General features: G+C 37.3%; 1 protein-coding gene across 4 annotated transcripts in view; it reads left to right on the forward strand.

Moving 5' to 3' along the window:
- LOC103493871 (chaperone protein dnaJ 10) overlaps window positions 1-23,686 on the forward strand; it is a 29,220-nt gene that overhangs the window by 4,286 nt on the left and 1,248 nt on the right. Inside the window, exons 4-10 of one of the 4 annotated variants that reach the window (XM_008454823.3) lie at window positions 9,570-9,652; window positions 9,773-9,932; window positions 10,810-10,939; window positions 15,663-15,821; window positions 16,138-16,331; window positions 16,430-16,510; window positions 16,598-16,744. In XM_008454823.3, coding sequence (XP_008453045.2) covers window positions 9,570-9,652; window positions 9,773-9,932; window positions 10,810-10,939; window positions 15,663-15,821; window positions 16,138-16,331; window positions 16,430-16,510; window positions 16,598-16,744 — 954 coding nt within the window. The remainder of the gene's footprint in view (window positions 1-9,569; window positions 9,653-9,772; window positions 9,933-10,809; window positions 10,940-15,662; window positions 15,822-16,137; window positions 16,332-16,429; window positions 16,511-16,597; window positions 16,745-23,686) is intronic. The other 3 variants (XM_008454824.3, XM_051087745.1, XM_051087746.1) reach the window with 3 other exon arrangements.

Here is a 23,686-nt window from a genome sequence, read left to right on the forward strand (position 1 = left end):
AGACCATCAATGAAATCCGTAGAGATGTCGCTCCAAATTTGATTCGGTATTTCAAGTGGCATTAATAGTCCGGTTGGTGATAGAGCTAAGCTTTTGTTGCGTTGGCAGGTTATGCAAGATTCACAATGTTTTTTAACATCTGATTTCATCCCCTCCCAATATAGCTCACTTGCTAGTCTTTTACATGTTCTTAGGAACCCGGAGTGTCCTCCTACTACTGAGTCATGAAACGTATTCAATATGGCTGGAATTAGGGAGGAAGCTTTTGAGATTACCAGCCTATTCTTGTAATGCAGGAGGCTATTCTTTAGTGTGAATTTGCTGGTTTGGTTTTCGTCTTCTTTGCGTAAGCTTGCTACTATCTTTTTTAGCTTTTCATCTTTCTCCACTTCTTCCTTTATGGTTTCCAAGTCCATCCAATATGGTACTGAAATGCTGTTTAAGTGTATATCTGGTGGTCTTCTTGATAAAGCATCGGCTGCTTTATTTTCTAAGCCCGGTTTGTACACCACTTCAAATGAGTATCCCAATAGTTTAGATAGCCATTTTTGATATTGTGGTTGGATGACCCTTTGTTCTAGCAAGAATTTCAGTGACTTTTGATCCGTTTTTACTACGAATTTTGCCCTAAGTAAGTATGGCCTCCATCTTTGTATGGATAGTACAACAGCCATCAACTCGCGTTCATATACTGGCCGGGCTCTATCTCTCATGGATAGTGTATGGCTGTAGAAGGCAATGGGTCTCTTTGACTGGATTAGTACTGCTCCCACTCCAAAACCGGATGCATCTGTCTCTATTTCAAATGGAAGTGTAAAGTTGGGTAAGGCCAACGTTGGCAGAGACATCATTGCAGATTTCAACTTGCGAAACGATTCTTCAGCATCTTCGTTCCATTTGAACCCCCCTTTTTTGAGTAGTTGAGTTAATGGGGCTGCTATTGATCCATAATGTTGGACAAATCTCCTGTAGTAGCCTGTTAATCCAAGGAATCCCCGGACTTCTCTTATATTTGTTGGGCATGGCCAATCCGCAACTGCCTTTATTTTCTCAGAGTCTACTTCCACTCCTTCTCCTGATATGATATGTCCCAAGTATTCTACCTTCTTCTAGCCAAAGTTGCACTTCTTTTTATTGGCGAAGAGGGTATGCTTTCTCAATGCAAGGAAGACCTTTTCAATATGCTCTATGTGGTCTTTCTCATTCTTGCTGTAGATTAGGATATCATCGAAGAAGATCAGAACAAACTTTCTCAAAAATGGTCTAAAGATGTTATTCATTAAGGCTTGGAAGGTGGCCAGGGCGTTGGTTAACCCAAACGGCATAACAAGGAATTCGTAGTGGCCTTCGTGAGTGCGAAAAGCCGTCTTTGGAATATCTTTATCAATCATTCTTATTTGGTAGTATCTTGACTTGAGGTCTATTTTTGAGAATACCGTTGCCCCATTTAGCTCGTCAAATAGTTCTTCAGCCACTGGTATTGGAAACTTGTCTGGAATTGTGGCGTTGTTTACTGCCCGGTAATCGACACAAAAGCGCCAGCTGCCATCTTTCTTTTTAACTAATAGTCAGGGCTTGAGAAGGGGCTATTGCTCGGTCTGATGATGCCTGAAGTTAGCATTTCCTCCACTAATCTTTCCATTTCTGCCTTTTGTTGAAACCCATATCTATAGGGTCTAACGTTTATTGGGTTGGTTCCTTCTTTGAGGTGTATTTGGTGTTCAATTCCTCTTCTTGGTGGAAGTTTTTCCGGCCAGTCAAATACATCTTCGAACTGTTTCAGCATGTTTTGCAGGGGTTCATCTTCAATGGCTGTTACTGCTGTATTGCTTTGTTCATTTTCTTTATGAACTTGTACTGCCCTGCATTCGATTAAGAATCCTTCATCTTATTCAACCCAGGTCTTGATCATACTTTTGAGGCTAATGCGTGACTTAGTGAGGCTGGGGTCTCCCTTTATTGAGATCTGTTTTCCCTCACTAGATAATGTAAGTGTGAGGTTTTTCCAATCGACTACTGTTATCCCGAGCGAATGGAGCCATTGCATACCTAGTACGACATCAACTCCTCCGAGTTCTAATGGTAGAAATTCTTCCTTCACTTTCCATTTCGTTAGTTGAATTTCCACGTTTTCACATATTCCTTTGCCTTGTACTGCTGTTTCGGATCCAAGTATAACACCGTAGTGGGCGGTTTCCTTGACCGGCAATTGTAGTGATTCCACTAATTTTTCAGAAATGAAGTTGTGGGTGGCTCCACAATCTATGAGGATGATCACTTCTTTCTCTTGGAGTTTTCCTTTGACTTTCATCGTGCCCGGATCGTTCAGCCCAACAACAGAGTTTAGAGATAATTCGGCAAAGGTCTTTTGCTTTTCTTCTTGTTGCGGTGGTTCTAATGTTTTTTCTTCAGTGGTATTTTCCTCAATTATCTCGTATTCCTCGCCTTCTTTTTTCACAACAAACATTTTCAGTTCGCGTAATTCTTTCATTTTGCATCTATGATCAGCTGAATATTTTTCGTTGCATATAAAACAGAGTCCTTTTTCTTTTCGGGCTTGAAACTCTGCGTCGGGTAATCTTCTTGAGTTGGCATCTTTACGAATTTCGGCGTTATTAGAGCTCCTCAAGGTGATAGTTCGCATGGGAAAATTAGTATTCGTCTTGTTATCGCTGTTGGTGTTTGCCGATGTTCTGTTGTGTACTGTATTTTGCTGAAAATATTTCCCGCCCACGAGGTTATTCAAATTTTCTTCGTTGCGCACGATTTCTCTGTTTTCGACTAATTGCGCGAATTCCATCATTTCGGCTAATCCTTTTGGTCGACAGAGTATTACTTCCGCTCTTATCCATGGGAACAAGCCATTCATGAAGGTATCTTCGACGACTGGATCTGGAACATCACTCAATGGTGCGACGAGTTTGTCGAACAAATTCCGGTAATCATCGACTGTGGATTCTTGCTTAACTCGTAAGAACTTTCCCAATATTGTTCCGTCTCGGCTCGATCTGAACCTTACTAATAGTCTTTCTTTCAAGTTTAACCAGCTGGTGAACTTCTCTCTTTCTTCTTGAGATCGGTACCAATTCAAGGCAGGGCCGTCGAAACTGATCGTCGAAACTAGCATTTTCTCAGAATCGGATAGTTTATGGATCTGAAAGTACCTTTCGGCTCTGAAGAGCCATGAGTCTGGATCTTCTCCGGCGAACACGGGCATTTCGACTTTCTTGAATTTGTTCCGGTCGGCTGCGGCTTCTTCGGTCTCTGTTTTTCCTTCATTTCGTTCGTCGGAGTTGCCTCGACCCGATACGGCCGATTTGCTGGAGTTTGCTTCTTTTTCCTTTCCCTTATTTGTCACAGACATGTGCGCATTGGGCTTTTCATTGCGTTCGCTGGTGGTAGTTCGGTCTTTGGCTATAGTTTCCATTATCATCAACATCATCTGCTCTTGTTTGTCCGATTGGGCTCGCATCGTCTGCATATTCTTCGCGATATCGTTCAGGGTTAATTCGATGATCGGCATCTTCCCAAGTTCTTTCTTCATCAGTGCTATCTCTTGATCAATGACTTCAAGGCGTTCTTCGATCCTAGTTTGCACCATTTTGTTGGATCACGGGCTCTGATACCAATTTGATAGAACTCCGGCCAAGTAAACTGAATTTATCCTTCCCTTATTAATATCAGTAACCACGAACTCACAGAATTGATGAGTTATCAATTCTGCCACAAGCTCTTGATCTTGCTTCTCAAGAATCAAGTACAACTTCTTACTAAATTTTCCATATCCTTCTTCTATCATTAACTCTCTATTTATACACATTTTTCTTACACATTTAACATGTATTTTCTAACTAGTCTGTTAACTGCTTTCCTAACTAATTCTGTTGTAGTTTGTTTCTTCTTTGGTAAACTAGCTTGATCGGAGGTCTAACAAGATGTTGCCTTTTTCTCCTCTGAGATTTCTATGATGGACGGCATAAAACCACATAGGTTTCTTTTAACTTGGATTTTTTGCTTCAACTACATAAAGAAGATTTAAGGTTTCATTTGCAATAGATTCTAAACAACCAAAGTAAGACCTAATAGCTTCAAATGTTTGCGGTTTCTAATAATCTATCGGTAGATTTTTAATTGAAATCCACCTGTCATACCCTTTTATCACGTTTGGACAACTGTGCACCTTTTCTCATCCATAACTCAATTGAATGTGATATGGCCATATTGTGTAAGGCTTGGGGTATGGCTTAAACGACCATATTCTTCTCACATTCATAACTAAATTGAATAAATACTTCTCCACGATTTCTCCAAGAAACTTAGTTTTACATCACTATGTCTCCTTGTAATTTGAGATTTAGTCTCTTCTCATTCTATAAAAATTGAATAGACTTAGTTATGCTTTCAGCACATGCAGAAAGTTCTCCATAATAAGTTTGTATCGTGGGATGATTGTTTCGATTCTTCTCGTCTGAAAGCCTTTTCATAGTGCTCTCTCTCAAAATGCTTTGCAAGTTATACTATTTAGGATATTTGTCTTGTTAAAGAAAATTAGGTTTATTGCTAACTAGTATTTTTAGTCATTCCTATTTTAGTATTTTCCTTTATTGTATTTTTCCTTATTAGTTCATTGGTGTCTATTTATTCATTCATGTAAAAGGTTGTTATGAACTTTAATTTCTTCAATAGAAAATTCACATGGTATCAAAGCAACGTTTCTAGAGTTTCGTCTCATTGAACTTAGCCACTGCCTTGTCCTTTCTTTGCCTCCGTTGATCAGTCATTGATAGAGGGAAATCCAAGCAAATCCTTTCAGATCCATGCATATATTCATTGCTCGTGGCTTGCAACTGTTAGGCATTTGTTTTCTATTTGATTCACAGTTTGTCTTGGGTGTTTGTCGACACTGTTTGTGACTCTTTGTGTTTGTGGATTTATGTTTTACTTTCAAATTAGTTGTTCGAGGGTTTAGTTTTAGATTTCTCTATGAGAATCTTTGTTTTCAACAAGAAGTTCTTGTTTTTTGTTCTTCATAGGTGTTTTGTTTCTAGCCCAAATCTGCCGATTTGATTCGAAAGTTTTCTTCTCAAACTCAAGTTCGTCATTCTACCATCTTGAGTTTGAGGGAGGGTTTTAAAGAAAATTATGGTTTACTGCTGCTTAGTATTTGAGTTATTCCTATTTAGTATTTTCCTTTATTGTTTTTTTCTTTTATGTATTTTTCCTTTATTAGTTCATTAGTGTCTATTTATTCACTTATGTAAAAGGTTGTTATCAACTCTAATTTATTCAAGAAGTCGTTTGGATTAATGAGTCCCAATCCCAGCTACCTAGCGTCAACTTGCCCATCTGAATCACAACTGAAAACAAAGAGAAGAGTAGGTAGGAGGCAGCTTAGCATCCTCTGCTCACTTCACGTTTCTTCCCTCCACTATCTTCGTTCTACGTTTCCGGCATTGCTAGCTTCACTTCTCCTCTCTCGACGATTGTGAACCACCGATGACGAGCCACACTCCTCTCTCGACGATCTGAAAGTCCTTGTATTGATCTTTACCCCATTCAGAGAATGTACCCCTTCCTCAACATCGATGAAGAAAAATCCCCTATGTTTCAAAGCTTTCCTAAAATTCTTTAGAAAAGGCTTAGGGTGCTCGTCCTTTCGCAATGCTTGGATAGCCTTGGCAAATTCAGATTTTTTGGAAGAAAGTTGTGTGAAGATTCTTACTCTCGGATTCACTTGTAATAGGTCAGCTAGCTCCTCCCCTTCCTCTTCAAACGTTCAGATTCTTCATTCTCCCTTTAAAATCCCAGGCTCAATTTGTGATTTTGTGCGAGATGTTCCATGTCCATCCTTAATTGATTCAAGGGCAGTAGAGGATGAAGACTCAGTGTTTAGTGTTAGTAGTGAAGAATTGATACCAGAAGAAGAGCCTTGTATAGAGGAAGTAGAAGTACAAAGTGGAGAGGCAAAGGACATAGATTCTTTTGGAGCTGAGTTTGCTAATTTATTTTGCCTCGCCAGAAAAAAAAGGAGTCGGGCAAGGCAGAGTCCAACGTCATTCACCATTATCTGGTTTCGTTCATTGAAGCATGTGATATTAAGTTGATTTGAGATGTCAGAGAAAAAGATAAATAAGAAGCTTGGATTTACTTCATTGATGTCTTTAATTTAATTTGATTAGTTTGATTGAAACGTCGTAGAATCAATGAAGTAAGAATCTATGGCTGGACGACTTTTTCGAGTTTCCCTAGCTATTGGATTGGATTAGCAAGCCAGTCTTGAAGCAGCTGTCTGCATCTTCTTGGAGTTCTCTTTCTCTTTTCATCTTGAAGAATTGGGTGTACAAGATTTTAGATTCAAGTGGGCTCTTTTGAGAGAGTGCTTAAGTTGTGCTTTGTATTTAGCTGTTTACTGATTTGAGTGGCTTTAATTAGATCAAAATTTTTCTGGTTGGATTCGTTTTTAGGTTGCCATCATATTTATGTTGCCCGAATGTAGTCTTTGTTTTAGTTTTAGTCTATATTTTTTCTTAGTATAATACTCTTGTACTTTGAACTTTAGTTTCTTTTATTATCATTAATAAAGAGGCTTGTTTCCTTTTAAAAAATATATTTATATAATATATATATTAAAAAGGCTCATTTCCGTTTAAAAGAAAACAGAGGTAACATCTTCCTAAATCATGGAGACATAAAGTTGATCCCCCAAGACTAAAGGAGGTCTTATTGTTAATGACTTCCATAATCCAATTGATTTTCTAAGGCTAAAACAAGTTTTGACAGATACAGAAGTTGATGTTTCCTTTTTCCTATGCAAGTTGGATTTCTTCAAGCCAGCCAGAAGAGCTCCGTCAGCCTCGAGGAATTCGTTTAAAGTTCTAAATTCATCAAGTTGTCTGAAGGTTACTCATCTGGCGTCAGAGAAGAAGATGCTTGGCATTAATTCGGATTCATATTTGCACATGGATACAGTTCTCTTTGGCAACATCCCTAATGATATCAGGAGTGGGATGTTTGTTTGGAAAATTCTCGGGTTTCACGCAAAGCACGTATTTTCTCGGATAACTTTCCTTTAATCTTGGAGGCTGGTGCTTCTCTTTGGGTCCCTCTCCTTTTTGGCTTTGTAATAGTTGGTTGCTGTCCAGTGATAGTAATCAGATTATTGCCGAAACAGTTAGTGGTTCAAACTTCCATGGATGGGCCGGTTTCATTCTTCATGAGCAGTTGAGATCAGTTAAAGTGGCAGTAAAAGCTTGGAATATTGCAGCGAAGCCAAATTAAAAGAAAGAGAAAAAAATTTGCTATTAGAAGAGAAAGTTATGATTCAATGGCTGAGTTGATTGGGTTATGGGTTCTAGAACAACTCTGCAAGCTGATTTACTTAGCATTTACCAAAATGAAGAACGCAATTATATCCAGAAAAGTAAACTCAATTGGTTGCCTTTGGGTGATGAGAATACGGGTTCCTTCCATCGGTTTTTAAATGCAAAGAAAAGAAGGAACCTCATAAGAGAATTAAAAGATGATAATGGGGTCGCTTCAACTTCGTTCTGCGACATTGAAAGGCTTGTGCTAGATTTCTTTGGGACACTTTATACTTTTCAAAAAAAAAAAAAGAAGGAAAAAATCTTTAATTTATTAAATAATATAGAAAATTCACGTCTTAATTAAGATGCTTTTAGTTTTATGTTACCATCTTAAATTAATTTTGTATTATGCTTAACTATTACAGCTGAGAATTCTTTATTGCCAATTGAAATTCCAAGTATTAGTACAGATGGGAAGGTAGGTCAGATGAAGTGTGACCACACTTTGTTGTTCCTTCTTTCTTCATTGGCCGGTCACTTCCATCTGCTTCATCAAAGTCTTTTGCCTTCATTCCCATTGCCGGTTCTGTGCACACCGAAATCCCTTCCGTAAAAGCTCCTACTTCCAACTCTTCCTCTGCTGGCCTTTCTTCGTCTTCCCTCTCATCCTTGCCCAAATCTAGGTCAATGGCCAAGTCTAAAAAACATCCAAATAAAGGGTTCTCCCACATCCGTTTAAGACTTTCCCAAAGCATTTTGTTAGAAGGAAAAGGGTAAAGGAGACCTCAAAAAAAAAGTTTACAATGGAAAAAGTGATTCTAGATCAGAACCCTGATTTTTTGGAGGCAAATTGTGCCCTTATTCAAGCCTGTTCTCAACTAAACAAGTCAGATCCTCAGACATCTGTTCATCCTCATTTTAAATACTCCGTTTTCTCTATGCCTAATTCAAAGATAATTTTTTGGAGAGGTTCTCCTATCCAAACTCCATTTTCTCATCATTGAAAAAGAAGAGGGTATCAAATTTCGACTCTTCTATTGGTGTGAGCAGCGAGGAAGCCGAACATATGCCAAAGTCAACGAAGAAGGATGACTAGTTGTTTAAGGATCCTTTAGAATCTTGTTTCAATACCCTGTTTCAAACAGAGGAGGATTTAATTATTGAGAAACATGGCTCTTTATTTCCTTTCCTTCGTGAGCTCAGCACTGTGAAGTTCCAAATCTCTTGAAGTCAATTGTTGAGAAATGTGAAATTATTTTGGTTCGAGTACAACAAATGATTTTTGAAGTTTTTTTAGTGGATCATATTTTTGAAGTTTTTTTAGTGGATCATGAGAGATTCGTTGGATGCTTCTATTATTTTGGCCCTTTAATGTTCTCCTGAAATTTTCTGGTTCTAGTCACTCACCCAAGATGCAAGGACTACTTAGAAAGGCATATTTTTCAACAATCCTCAACTTGAAGCTGCCTGGATGTTTGCTCTTCCTTGGTGTATTATGCTTGCTTATTACTTGTTTTTTCTTTCTTGTTTCTCCTCATGAGGTTCTTGTACGTTTGAGCATAAGTAATGCCAACTTGTTTCCTTTTTTCTTAGGAAAAAAATTCAGATACAAGGTTTGTATCCTTCATACATTGGAGTCATCTTAACTCTACATTGTTTGAGAAGTTACCATTAGTATTCTTTGCTTGGTTGCAATCCTGTACTTTGTTTTTTTTGGGGGGGGGGGGGGGGGATGACAGGGTTTTCCCCATCCGTTCCCTAGATTATTTCATTATTTCAAATTTTCAATAAAATAGCAAAATAGGTGTAGTTTCTTAGTTAAAAGAAAATTAATCAAAGAGATACTGAAAGGCAGCCATATTTTTTAATTTAAAAGAAAAGAAAAGGAAAAAGGATTTTGACTTTTAGATTGGATCAAACACCAATTCACCATTCGTTATTAGAGTTCAATAGTTTTACTTCAGATATTTCTACTGAACGTGACTTCTGTTCTTTTGCTTCATGGTTTACCTCAACTTCTGTTCACTAGGTTTTCTTTTTTTCTCTCTCTTTCTCTCTTTCCTTCTAAAAACTCTTAGTCTAGCGGTAAATCTATTTTCCAATCCCTTCTAGACACAGGTTCAAATCCTTCTCTCTCTCTCTCTCTCTCTCTTCCCTCTTTTTATTTTCTTTTTCTTTTCTTCTCCTTCTCCTTCTCTTTTATTTTTTGGTAAAAGTTATTTTGCCAGTTTAATGTATGTTTTTTTTTCTTTTATTTGGGATCAGGTTCTGGGAGAAGCTTACCAAGTATTAAGTGATCCAGCTCAAAGACAAGCCTATGATGCTCATGGGAAGTCTGGAATCTCAACGTTAGATTTTCCTCAATTTAGTTTCACTTTTTCTGTTTTCTTCGTAATTTTTTGTTTTGTTTTTGTAATTACTGGTTGGGTTTTGAAGTTTTGATGTGCATTATTGTCCTTTTGTTGCAGTGATGCCATTATTGATCCTGCAGCAATTTTTGCAATGCTTTTTGGAAGTGAACTTTTTGAGGAATACATAGGTGAGCTTGCCATGGCATCGATGGCTTCTTTGGACATTTTCACTGAAGGGGAGCAATTTGATGCTAAACGGTTGCAGGAGAAAATGAGGGTACAACTTTCACCCTGATTTGATGCCATTCTTTTTACCCAAAAATCCATCACTTCCTTGCTATTTTGATTGATTCAAAATTGGGGACTATTATAGTTCTCACCATAGTTGGTAGCTAAAAAACTCAACTCTCAGTTAAAATAGCTACTCAACATAGGGTTTCGAACTTGTGGGAAATGACTGAACATAAGAATCTTTGCTTTTACTTCCAAATAGTGGGGAGACTGGTAATGTCTTTTGGCTATTTTGCACTGAAAAAGGAATGCTTCAAGATCTCTTTCGTCACATGAAATCATCTATGTTAAACCTATTTTTTCACCCACTTCCCTGTTAAAATCGTGCAAGTATAGCTTCCCATTCTCAATAATACTGATTTTCAAGGTAAAATTGGAACTGGATTTAATATATCCTCTTACTTTACCATATATTCTTTTTGAAAAGGAAGTCTCGTCATTGAATTAAAGAAATGAGACGAATGCTCAAGGTACAATAACAGATACAATGGACAAGAAAGAAGACGGACCCTCTACTTTTTTGAAATATCTTACTTAAAAGACAAGCCCTCTATTTTTTTGTGACCCCCGGTGGGTTGTTTCTTTTCTAAGCCAATTCCTTTCTTTCTGATTCTAAGTTGATTGTGCTTTTGTGCTTTCCAACTGTCTGTCGTACTGTGTGTGGCTCTATATTTTTTTTAGCCTGAAATATTTATGGAAAATGGGGTTTCATCGTAAGGCTTAGTGTAATGATGCAATATTTGCACTAATCACCTTTGCAGAATTGCAAACATTAATGTTGTTTATCTTTATTCTTATGTTTGAGTGTTATCGTCATTCAAAGCTGCACAGCATGCAATATGAAGTTTCTTCTTTCAGTGCAGATTGTCCAAAAGGAAAGAGAAGAAAAGCTTTCAGAAATTTTGAAAGGTCGTCTGAATCAGTATGTTCAAGGAAACAAAGATGATTTTGTTAGTCATGCTGAAGCTGAAGTAGCAAGACTCTCCAACGCAGGTACTATGATCCTTTACAAACTTTGTTTGGACCAAGATAACGGCAAAAAGAGATTGAAGTGCCAATAACTCAAATGTTATAATTCCAGATCTTCTGGATTACATTTATATGCTCCCAAGCTATTAGCATCAGAGCATGTTGATGATGATCACATTTAGAGTTCGTCTCCCTCCACATTTCGTTTGAACTTACATTTCCAATACCACTGAGAGTATTTGCTCGGGTTCGATTTGGAATTCCATTATATTTATGTTACTCGAGTATGATCTTTGTTTAAGTTTTAGCTTGTATTTTCCCTTTGTTCTTTTTGCTCTTAGTATAACACTCTTGTATTTTGAGCTTTAGTCTCGTTATCATTAATAAAGGGACTTGTTTCTGTTTCAAAAAAAAAAAAAAAACCATTGAGCGTATTCTTTCATAGGAACATTTTTGGAGGGTAGCCTTGACTTCATTATACTCTCACAAATACATATATAGGTACATGTGTGTGTGTATAGTGAGATATGAACTTCTTTTGAGTACAAGTGGGCTGAGGGGAGTTGGACCATGGACCTCTTGGTCCTCAACGTACACTTGTGCCAGTTGAGCTAAGCTCTTGTTGTCTATAACGAGATATGAACTCTTCATTGATTAATGAAAAGAAAAAGGGATTTTCAAACTTCAAAGGATACACACTCTAAAATGAGTGACAAATAAATAAACTGAAAACTTGAAGTATACAAAAGTTGTTGGTCGTAAATAAGATAATTCGATGTAAAATCACCAAAGATTTTGTTTTATTCTCTTTTTTCTTTCTTTTTATGTACCGAGTCTTTCTTCTGTATAGGTAAGTCATGTATCTTACGGTTATTTATTGGAATACAAATTAATTTATTCCTTAAATTTAAGATGGTATCAGAGAAGTAAAACCCTAGTGATCTCTAAAAAAAACCCTGAAAATTTCATTCACTGTTTTGCCAGAAACCTAGTCCGCTTTCTAAATTTGTGCACCCTACCTCCAGCGTCATTGTCTCTTAACTTTAGTTCGTGGTCAGCATCAATCTCTCTTATGCGTCTGTTTCGACATAAGATTTTTCGCCATTCACTCTCTTTTGAACCATTCATTTTCGTGCCATAGTCTTTAGTCAGTCCCCATTGCTGATCTGCCTTTTTCCTGACGAGTTTGCAACATCCATCACTGTCACATCCATCTGCCGCTTGTGCATTTGTTCCATCACCACTCGTCTGGTACAGTCCTTTACCTCCTTTAATAATGTTTGGAGGGTCAACTGCTTCTATATCACCAAAACTTAGAAATACGTTACCTCTATCAAATTCAATAATTTCAATTGTAGCGGGCATGAAATCAGAAATATTCTGTTTAACTTGAATTCTTGCTTCACTGCAATTTGTTAAGTTGAGAGTTTCTGTTGCATTGCTTTCCAACCCCCCAAAATGCTCACCAATAGCTACAAATGTTTTTTTGCACCAATAATCTTAAGGAAGCTTATTAACTTTTAACCGACCTCCATACCCTTTTGTTAAGAATGGTCGACTATGTGTAAACTTGTCCCATTTCTCGAAGTTAAGATGATAAAAGCCCCTCTCTTGCCAACTTTCAGATTTAAGAATGAAATCTTGAATTGATCCTTGGCCTAACATGATTAAAGCATTTTCAGCGAACATTTTTACCTTTGTTTTACGTGCTTTGGACCAAACACGATATATTTAAGAATGAAATCTTCAATTGATCCTTGGTCCAACTTGAGGACTCAGTTCTTTAGCTTTTCTGATTTTTTTTCTCTTTAATGAAATCAACAACTTTCATTGAGAAAAAAATGAAAGAATGCACGAGCATACAAAAGAAAACCAGTCTAACAAGCCACCCCACTTACAAAAAGGGGGACCAACTAAGTAAAATATTGTCTATGGAATAGTTACAAAAATTGTTTGAAATCAAAGCCCAAAGCGATGCATGATATCTAATCAAAGACCAAGCCTCACTAAAACCCCTTTCTCCCTTGGAACACCCTCTCGTTACACTCACCCTAAATGTCCCAAATGATCGCGCACACCCTAGCAAGCCATAAGAAACCCCCTTTCTCTTTGAAAGTTGGATGGAGGAGGAACTCCTCGATTGTTGTATTGATAGTACGTGAACCAGCAAAACTAACGCCAAACTCCTGCTTTGTTTTACGTGTTTCTCACCTGAGACAGTAGAACTACGTCAAAACTTCAAAAGTTTCCTCCCGCCACAGTCCAACTTCTCGCTTTTCTGAAAGAAACGGTCCTTTGAGCCCCTTGCTGACTCTGTCATTGCCTGCAAAAACCACTCCAGTTGAGCTTCTGACACAACCATTGATTTTTGAGCTTCTGTATCTTTGATATGGAAGAGATCATTTTCCGACCAAATACAGTAGAACAAACTTAGCACCTAGCAACTTTCAACTTCCATTGCACTAAACAAAATATCTCGGAAAAATTGCACCTTTTGCCTGAGAATTGCTCTTGAAGAAATATGTCGATCTAAGAGCTGAGGATATAGCGCCAAGGGAAGGAGGAGAAAGCAACGGAGGGAAGACCTTGCCGAACAAGGGATATGAACCATTGGGTGGTGAGGAGAGAGAGGAGAGAAAAGTGAGAGAATTACCTTTTTGTTGGCTACTAGTCTTCTGGCCCATGAGAGTTTTAACCACCCCCAATAATGCAAATGAACTAAAAGGAAAACCTTCCATTAGGTTCATCAAACAAGCTTTCACGAAAAAAGTTTTGGTTATGGTCCATCCACAATCTTGGAACATTTTGGAGATAATGCATACAATGTGGATCTTCCTCCTTCGATGAACATGAGTTCAACACTCAATGATGCTACTTATCCTTATATCAAGCCCCAGACGCCTTGAAACTGTTAGCATAACTTGAGCTCAAGTTTCTTTGTGGGGGACGAAGAATTGATGTAGGGACATTTTGGGTATTGTGCAATTATTAAGATCGATTGTACTTTGTATTTTATTGTTTTCAATTTATTAATTCTTAGTTTTGATTGTAATTTAGTTGCGAACACAGCCTTCCTCTTTGGGTCTATTTTTTCAAAAGAACTTTCATTGAGAAAGAATAAGAAACAAGCCCACCAACAAGATAAAAAAAACAAGCCTACTTCAAGGAAGGCTTTTCCAATTCAGTAAGATGTTACCGAGGGAATAATTACAAAAAAAAACTTTGAAACTGAAGCCCAAAGAGAAGCATGAAACCTAACTAATGACCAAACCTCCGAAGGGTCCTTGGAACCTCTAAAAATTCTCTGGGCCTTCTTTGGGCTATTTAAAGAGGGTTTAGTTTCATTTATTCATACATAATAAAATTCTCAGTGCTCTTCTCCAAGAATTGTCCAATAAATTTAAAGATTATTCTATGGAAGAGATTTTACTAAACTGGCATGCCTTCATTTTCCCAGCTTTAGATTTGGCTCCCAACTTTTGGTGCTCCATATACTTTTAGAAGTCTCTTTGATTCTTGTCTGGCTGTTTATTTAGTTACCTGTCTTGTAAGAGAATGTTTTTTATTATATTACTTTAATAGTTTTCAGGCTGTATAGGCTTATGTTAGCCTTGCTTATGGACATTATTTATTTATTTTTGTTTTTCTTAGCTCGTATGGATATGATGAGGGTGTTATGGGGTGTCAACCTAGTTGAGATGCTTGGGTGCAGCTCTTGATCCTTTGTTTTTATTTTCTTATTGTATAATTCTCTTTTACTATAAGCTTTTGTCTCATTATTAATCTATTAATAAAAAAGACTTTCCTTTTCTAGAGAAACTCTTAGTTTTCATCAAGTAGCCATAAGGACTGGCATAAGGGAGTCTCCAGGGAGCCAGATAAGGCAACAAGCTCCACCAAGAGATGATTTACTGCTTTATGCAATTGCTGCTTCAATACTTCAGAGAAGAAAACTGATCATATAGAAGTATAATAGTATGGATGAAATTTTGAGGAAATGTAATAGCATGGTTAGGCACCTTGATGTGTGGAAGCTTCCTGACGGTGCACACGATTTGGTGGTAACCTTACACGCTAATCTAGATAACATTTTTCCTATAAGTGATGGGTCATCCCCATTCCAGTTTTCATTGACTGTTTGGGTCTTGAAAAGGTTGGGAACTTAGGCCATTTTGTTATGCTGTTGGATGAGTGCAGGTTACAACGAAGAACTCCCAAATTAGAACTGCTATTTGACTTAGTACAACATATAGAACCTCAAAAGTTATGACATGATAGCAACAGGGATTCATTCAAATGATTGAAGAAAACCAGTTGTCTTTTGTGTCTGACTCATTCAAATGAGAAGATGAATCAGTGAAATTTGCGTGGGATGATATGGTTAGAATGGGCCGCAAATCAAATGGTTCTTGTAAACGCCTGTTTTGAACTCAAAAAAATATTCATCATATACAAGAACAAAACTCAATAATCAAACTAATGTCATTCAGTTTATTAGCGTACATAAGGACATATCAGGCTCAAGTTTGTACAAAAAGTATAGTGGAAGTACAGTATCTTATAGTATGGTTCATGTTCAATTTCATTCACCTTATCCGCATATTTTGTAGTGTATTATGATTTTACAGGTAAGAACTGAGCTTTTATTGAGAAAAATTAATAAACAAATAAATAATTTTTTTTAAAAAAATACATGAGCATACACAAATCAGGCTCAAATTATAGTTGTCTGTGTGCTTCTTTGCAGCCTATGGAGTTGACATGTTAAACACAATTGGCTATATATATGCCAGACAGGCTGCTAAAGAGCTTGGGAAGAAGGCAATTTATTTGGGCGTGCCATTTGTTGCTGAGTGGTTTAGAAACAAAGGGCACTTCATAAAATCCCAGGTCACAGCAGCCACAGGTTTTGTTTAGCTCCCTGTTTATTTTCTGTGATGTGTTCTTTTTAATATGGGATAGTTGCAAATATAGCAATTATATTCAAAATTATAAAGTATATAGCAACATTTTAAAAAAATTGCAAATATAGCAAAATCTGTCAAAAACTCTATCACCATCACTGATAAACTTTGTTATATTTGCAATTTTTTAAAAATATTGCTACATACTTAATAATTATTCTAAAAATTGCTACTCATTATAATTATCCACAACTCAATGTTATTACTTTATCTTATTCAGATTTTTTTGTTTAAACTGGTTCTTTTCTGGTGCATTAGGTGCTATTGCATTGATTCAACTGCAGGAGGACATGAAAAAGCAACTTAGTGCTGAAGGAAATTATACTGAAGAAGAGCTTGAAGAGTACGTGCAATCTCATAAGAAATTGATGATTGATTCCCTCTGGAAATTGAACGTGGCTGACATTGAGGCCACTCTTTCCCGTGTCTGCCAACAGGTTGTTTTAATACATGTGTGTGTATTTATTTCTTCTCCTTTTTATCTCTCTGTTGATCAAAAGTTGTTGCTCTCTCAATATCTCTTGTTAGTAATGATAATAAATTGTTTTAGGTTCTTCAAGACAACAATGTCAAGAAGGAGGAGCTCCGTGCAAGAGCGAAGGGATTGAAAACTCTTGGTAAAATCTTCCAGGTACTGTTCTATATTATTTCTCCGTAACAAATTCTGGCTATGACTTGTTTCTTGACTGGATATTTCAAAATTTGTATGTTGATGAAGAGGGTTAAGTCAACCAATGGAAATGAGGGTGAACCGGCAGTAAAAGGCTCAGTAGACAAACTGAATGGAAGTGAATCAAGTCATGATGCTTCCCCAATTTCAACATTGAAATCTTCCGGCTATGAAGAAACATCTTTTCCTACACAGGTACCCCTCATGTTTCTGTTTCTTTGGAATCTTCCAAACTTTTGTTTGAGTTGAACCTTTTCGATTTTTAGTTGTAAGAATTTGAATGAAACTTATCTAATGTCTCCATTCTTCAGTATAGGTCTGTAGGAAGATAGTATTATTGAGAAGTAAATATGTTAATGTAGCAAACGTTAAGTACGGAAAGATAAGTGTATGCCTAACTCACGTAGCTTCTGCCTTCGTAATGATCTTAATGTTTAATAGTTTTTCTCATACCATTATTGCAAGTAATTAAATATTAGAAATTCTTTGAATACGTAGGCTTGTTTCTGATTGTGTTTCGGTGGTAGTGCTTGAAATGACTCAACCGCTAAACTAGAGTATTTTGTAAGGACCTAATGACAGATATATGGAAGTTATTAGTGTTATATTAGTATGTTAATCATGGGGGGCAAATTAGTAATGGGCTAGGGTACTATTGAATAGAGTAATGACGATTGTAGGCATCATTGAAGGAGGAGGAATGATGACAAAGGAAATTAAAAACGAAGGTAAAACAAACAAATCTGGAGGCGATGAGAGCTCTAATGTTCGCAACAAATTAAAGAAGGTTGAGATGCTGGTGTTTAGTGGATCAGATCCAGACTCTTGGCTGTTTAGAGCCAACCGATATTTTCAAATTCATAAGTTAACTGATTCGGAGAAGTTAACCGTCATGGTGATTAGTTTTGACGGAGCTACACTTGACTGGTATCGATCACAAGAAGAATGTGATCCGTTTGTAAATTGGACGAATCTCAAGCAAAGATTATTGGTCCGATTTTGATCGGTGAGAGAAGGATCAATGTATGGGAGATTTTTGGTGATTAAGCAAGCGACTACAGTGGAGGAATATCAGAATTTATTCGATAAGCTGGTGGCGTCGTTACCATAGTTCCCGAAGGAAGTGCTGGTGGAAACTTTTATGAATGGGTTGACTATGTGGATTAAGGCCGAAGTAGAATGTTGGGAACCAGTTGGGCTTGCGCAAATGATGAAACTAGCACAACGTGTAGAGAATCGGGAGTTAACAAGGAGAGAAGCCGGCTTGAAGATGAATTCAAAAGGTAAGGCTCGATCTCTTTTATCTTTTAATAAAGTTAATATTCCTTTGAAATTGAATGAATTTAAGTATGAAGGAATGGTTTCCGATGAGAACTTAACATTGCGAGGAACCACGACCATGAAGAATTGGCTGGAGGTCTTGTGAATAGATTGCCTGATGCTGAATTCTAAACAAAGAGGGATAAGGGGCTCTGCTTTAGATGTGATGAGAAGTACTATTCTGGTCATCGATGTAAAATTAAAGAGATGTAAAATTAAAGAAAAGAGAGAATTGAGAACACTTGTAGTTCGGGAGAATGGTGAAGAGTTGGAAGTGTTTGAAGAGGAGGTTCTCGAAGGAAATAAAGAAATAAAATGCTCGAAATGGAGGAGGGGAAAACAATATTTGAATTATTAATCAACTTGATAGTTGGTTTAACCAATCCAGGCACTATGAAAATGAAGGGGAGAATCAATAATGAAGCCATTGTAGTACTGGTTAATTGTGGGGCAACCATACTTTCATGTCTGAAAAGTTAACTTCACTGCTGAAATTACAAAAGGAGGAGACATCCAATTATGGGGTGATATTTGGTTTGGGAACAACAATAGAAGGCAAAGGAGTTTGTAAAAGTGTTGAACTGATGATTGGAGACTGGAGAGTGATAGACAGCTTCTTGCCGTTGGAGTTAGGGGGTAGATGTGATTCTCAGGATGCAATGGCTCCACTCATTAGGGGTCACAGAGGTGGATTGGAGGAATCTTACTATGACATTCTACAGGGCAGATCAAAAAGTGATACTCAAAGGTGATCTGTTAGGACTCCTTTCTTCCTACAACAATATTAACCAAACAGCACACACAGTACACTAATACTCCAGCAGAATTCACAGAGAAATTTATATAACAGGAGAGTAAGCTGTAGTTATATTGATATATGGATAATAGTTCACCAGCCACAAAAGAGTAACAAAACCAACAAGACACTCAGCCAAATAAGAGGGCTGTACTCTCCACCATGAACTATGTTCACTCCAAAATGCCTAATGATCAAGATACTCAACCCTAATACAAAAGCTCCTATATATATTCCTAATATTCTTGTGCTCCTGCTGCCATGTGTCATGAGGACCACTGGCCATCCTAACTACCAAGCTGTCTGGGTGGAATTCCCCTTTTTACCCCTTCTCTTGTAAACTTGAATGATTGGAGGCCTAGCATGATCCTAGCTTGACTAAGGCAAGAGTGAGCTTGAAGAGTATGATGAAATCATGGTTCTCATTCTCATCTAACCAAGGTTTCCTAGTGAAATGTAGAGCCTTGGAGGGAGGAATGACGTTTGTTGAATTTTATGGAGTTGATGAGATTCTCATTGTGAATGAATCTATTCCAGAATTGTTGGGAAGGTTTGAAGATGTATTTGATTGACTTGAAGAGTTATCTCCTATGAGAAGTATTGAACATCACATACATCTAAAGAAAGGAACTAACCCAGTAAATATGAGACCCTATCTTTATGCATATCAACAGAAAGAAGAAATGAAGAAACTAGTAGATGAAATGCTAGCTTTAGGGGTGATTCGGCCAAGTACTAGCCCTTACTCAAGCCCTATTTTATTAGTTAAAAAAAAGATGGCAGTTAGAGATTTTGTGTTGAATACTAGACACTAAACATTGTAACTATACAAGATAAATTTCCAATCCCTTTCATCGAGGAACTTTTTGATGAGTTGAATGGAATAACTATGTTCTTGAAGATGGATTTGAAGGTAGGGTATCAACAGATCAAAATGAACTTAGAAGATGTGGAGAAGAGAGCTTTTAGGTTCCATGAAGGCCGCTGTGAGTTTTTAGTTATGCCATTTGAGCTAACTAATGCTCTCTCTACCTTTTAAGAAGATTCGTATTAGTATTCTTTGATGACATATTAGTCTACAATAGAAACTTGGAGGAACATTTACAACATTTGGAATTGGAACTAGCTGGAAATATTACGAGAGAATGAGTTATATGCCAGTATGAAGAACTGTGATTTTGCCAAAGCAAGATGTTAGACATCCTCCTATTAAGTTTGTATATAAAAGAAAAAATAAATCACATTAAATCACATTTTTTACACATGTGATATATTAGGAAGTTAGATGGTTAGTAGTTGTAACTGAAATTAGTTAGTGAGGAACTACTATAAATAAGACAAGATTAATGGAGAGAGGCATCAGGAAATTCATGTAAAAGCTGGCTGTTGAATCTGGAGAGAAGATCAACAGAGAAGAATTTTGTAATCCGCATGTTGAGAATAGTAAAGTGAAATTTAAATACCAAAAAGGGAGTTTCATCACAAGAGTTGAGTACTTGGGGCATATCATATCCCAAAAAAGAAGTCGAGGTTGACTCGAAGAAGCTGTGAGCAGTTAGAGAATGGCCAATCCCAACCAATGTATGGGAAGTTAAGGATTCCTAGGCTTCATTGGATATTATAGGAGGTTTGTGCAAAACTATGGTAGTGTGGCAGCTCCATTGACACAGCTACTGAAACAAGGAGCCTTCCGGTGGACAGATGAATCACAAGTGGCCTTTTAAACTTTGAAGAATGCTATGATGACTTTGCCGATACTAGCATTACCTGATTTCAACCTTCCTTTTGAAATCGAAACAGATGCGCCAGGCTTTGGGGTTGCAGCTGTACTGATCCAAATAAACAGACCTGTTGCTTATTTCAGCCGTAACTTGTCTTTAAGGGATTGAGCCAAGCCAGTGTATGAAAGAAAACTAATGGCAGTAGTGCTAGCCGTGCAAAGGTGGACACCATATTTACTTGGGAGGAAATTTACGGTTAAAATGGACCAAAGATCATTGAAATTCTTGCTGGAGTAAAGAGTGATTCAACCCCAACATCATAAGTGGATAACCAAACTGTTAGGCTATACTTTTGAGGTAGTCTAAAAGCCCGGATTGGAAAACAAAGCAGCAGACGCATTGTCAAGAATGCCACCCACCGTGCATCTAAATCACTTAACAACACCTATTTTGATAGACCTCCTTGTTACTAAAGAAGAGGTGAAAAATGACCTTAAGTTGAGTGAAATTATAGCAGAGTTAGAAAAGAACGAAGATGGAGCTTTAGATTTCACTTTACAACAGAGAATGTTGAGGTACAAAGGTAGGGTGGTAATATCCAAGTCATCGACGTTGCTGCCAACTATACTACACACTTATCATGACTGTTCTTTTAGGGGCATTTTGGGTATCTAAGAACTTACAGGAGACTAATGGAGGAACTATATTGAAGGCATGAAACAAGATGTTAACAAGTATTGTGGTGGGTGCATTATATGCCAAAGGAACAAATCCTTAGCATTTATCTCTAGCTGGTTTGCTTGTACCACTAGAGATTCGGAACAAGGTGTGGAGTGGTATCTCCATGGACTTTATTGATGGCCTTCCAAAGTAGCAGGGTATGAAGTGATCTTGGTGGTAGTGGACAAACTGAGTAAATATGCTCATTTTATAGCCTTTAAGCATGCTTACATAGTTAGATCAGTGGCTAAAACGTTTGTGAAGGAGGTAGTGAGACTACATGGATATCCAAAGTCAAGTATCAGACTGGGATAAGATGTTTTTGAGTAATTTTTGGCGTGAATTATTCTGATTGTCTGGTATCAAATTAAACAGAAGCTCAGCTTATCATCCACAAACGGATGGGCAGACAGAGGGAGTAAACCGTAGTGTGGAAACATACCTACGATGTTCTTGTGGTGAGAAACCAAAGGAGTGGGTGAAATGGATGCATTGGGCGGGAGTATTGGTACAATACCACGTATCAAAGGTCCATTTGGATTACCCCATTTCAAGCGGTTTATGGGCTTTCTCCTCCACCGTTGGTATATTGTGGAGAAATTGAGACGCCTAACTCATCTCTTGATCAACAATTCAAAGAAAAGGGACAGCTTTGGGGGCTCTAAAAGAACACCTTCGAATAGCTCAAAAGAAGATGAAAAAATATGTTGATTTGAAGAAGAAGGCACGTGGAATTTCAGGGTGGAATTTCAGGTTGGAGATATGGTGTTTCTGAGAATTCGACCATATAGACAAGTTTCATTGATGAAGGGGAGGAATGAGAAGCTGTGACCCAAGTTTTTTGGATCCTATAAGGTGCTGGAGAGAATAGGGGCAGTAGCATACAGATTGGCACTTCTTGAATCAGCAGCTAGTATTTCATGTCTTTTAACTAAAGAAGATGATAGGAGAGCATACCAAAGCACATCAATTGATTCCTTATATATCAGAAAACAATGAATGATGGCTATACCAGACAAGGTGTTTGGATATCAAAAGAATCAAATAACAGGAAATTGAGAGGCCTTAATCAGTCCGGAAAGGACTACCGCCTCATGAAGCAACTTGGGAGAATTGTGATGAATTTCAACAATAATTTCCTAATTTTCACCTTGAGGATAAGGTGGCTTTAGAGGAGGAGAGTAATGTTCAGCCTCCAATAATATTGTAGAGGAAAGAGAGAGAAAGCACATGTGATTGAGAGTGGTTCCAGACAAGGTGTTTGGATATCAAAAGAATCAAATAACAGGAAATTGAGAGGCCTTAATCAGCCCGGAAAGGACTACCGCCTCATGAAGCAACTTGGGAGAATTGTGATGAATTTCAACAATAATTTCCTAATTTTCACCTTGAGGATAAGGTGGCTTTAGAGGAGGAGAGTAATGTTCGGCCTCCAATAATATTGTAGAGGAAAGAGAGAGAAAGCACACGTGATTGAGAGTGGTGAGAGTAGTGCTGGGCCCGGTTAGTTAGGAAGGAAGGGGAAGTTTAAATAGAAGGGAGAGGATCTGAGAGGGGGGAAATCATTTTGTGGAGTGGGCTGTTCATCCTGAGAGAGAGATAACAGGGAGTGGTACTTCTTTTCTTCTTGTTATTGTGATTTTATTTCCAGATTGATATCTTATCAATCTTGGATTATACTGAAGTCTTTTTACCAATTGAATAAAGACCTACTATATCAGTGTTTTATCAGTATCTTAACAAAATCCTATTATGTTTGGTAACCATTTTGTTTTGAAAATTGTTAGTGATATGTAATTTTTTGTTTGAAAAGGAAACGAAGTTTTTATTGATATAATGAAGATAAAAAAATGATTACAACATGACAACAAGTAGAACCAACACAAGGACAAGATCTTTAGGTTATTTTGCTTAGTGTATAATTCTCTTGTACTATAAACTTTAGTCTCATTATTATTATTTAATAAAAGAGACTTGTTCCCTAAAAAAAGACCAACCCAGTGACTTCAATAAATGGGTACAAGAGAATCAAACTGAAGAATAATAATTACGATAACGGGATGATATCAAACCAAAAAATAAAGCAGAACTAAGAGGGACTATCAACTAGAAAAGTTGGGGGAGGAGAAAAAGATCAACTTTAGAGCAGACCTGTGAGGGATCATGAGCAAAACTTCAGGGGCGCAATCATCTTGCAAAAACTTAAATGACTTTCGAGCAAAGACCTGTTAGTTATATATAATTAAGTTTACTTTCACCCACAAGCTTGAATTTTTGGGTCAATTGGTGATTTAAGATAGTATCAAAGTAGAAGGTTCTATGTTTAAGTTTTTGCACGGTTGTTTCTGCGCCAATCATAATTGATTTTCACTTATTGGACTCTTCAAGTATTTTAAGCCTACAAGTGAGGGGGAGTGTTAGTTATATATAATAAATTTACCTTCACCTACAAACTTTTTTGGATCAATCGGTGATTTAAAATGATATCAGAGCAGATGGTTCAAGGAGGTTTTGTGTTCAAACCTCTGCAATGTTGTTTCCTCATTTAAAATTGATTTCCACTTTTTGGACCTTGGTGAT

Source organism: Cucumis melo, chromosome 7 (assembly GCF_025177605.1).
Source record: "Cucumis melo cultivar AY chromosome 7, USDA_Cmelo_AY_1.0, whole genome shotgun sequence".
Taxonomy (NCBI): Eukaryota; Viridiplantae; Streptophyta; class Magnoliopsida; order Cucurbitales; family Cucurbitaceae; genus Cucumis; species Cucumis melo.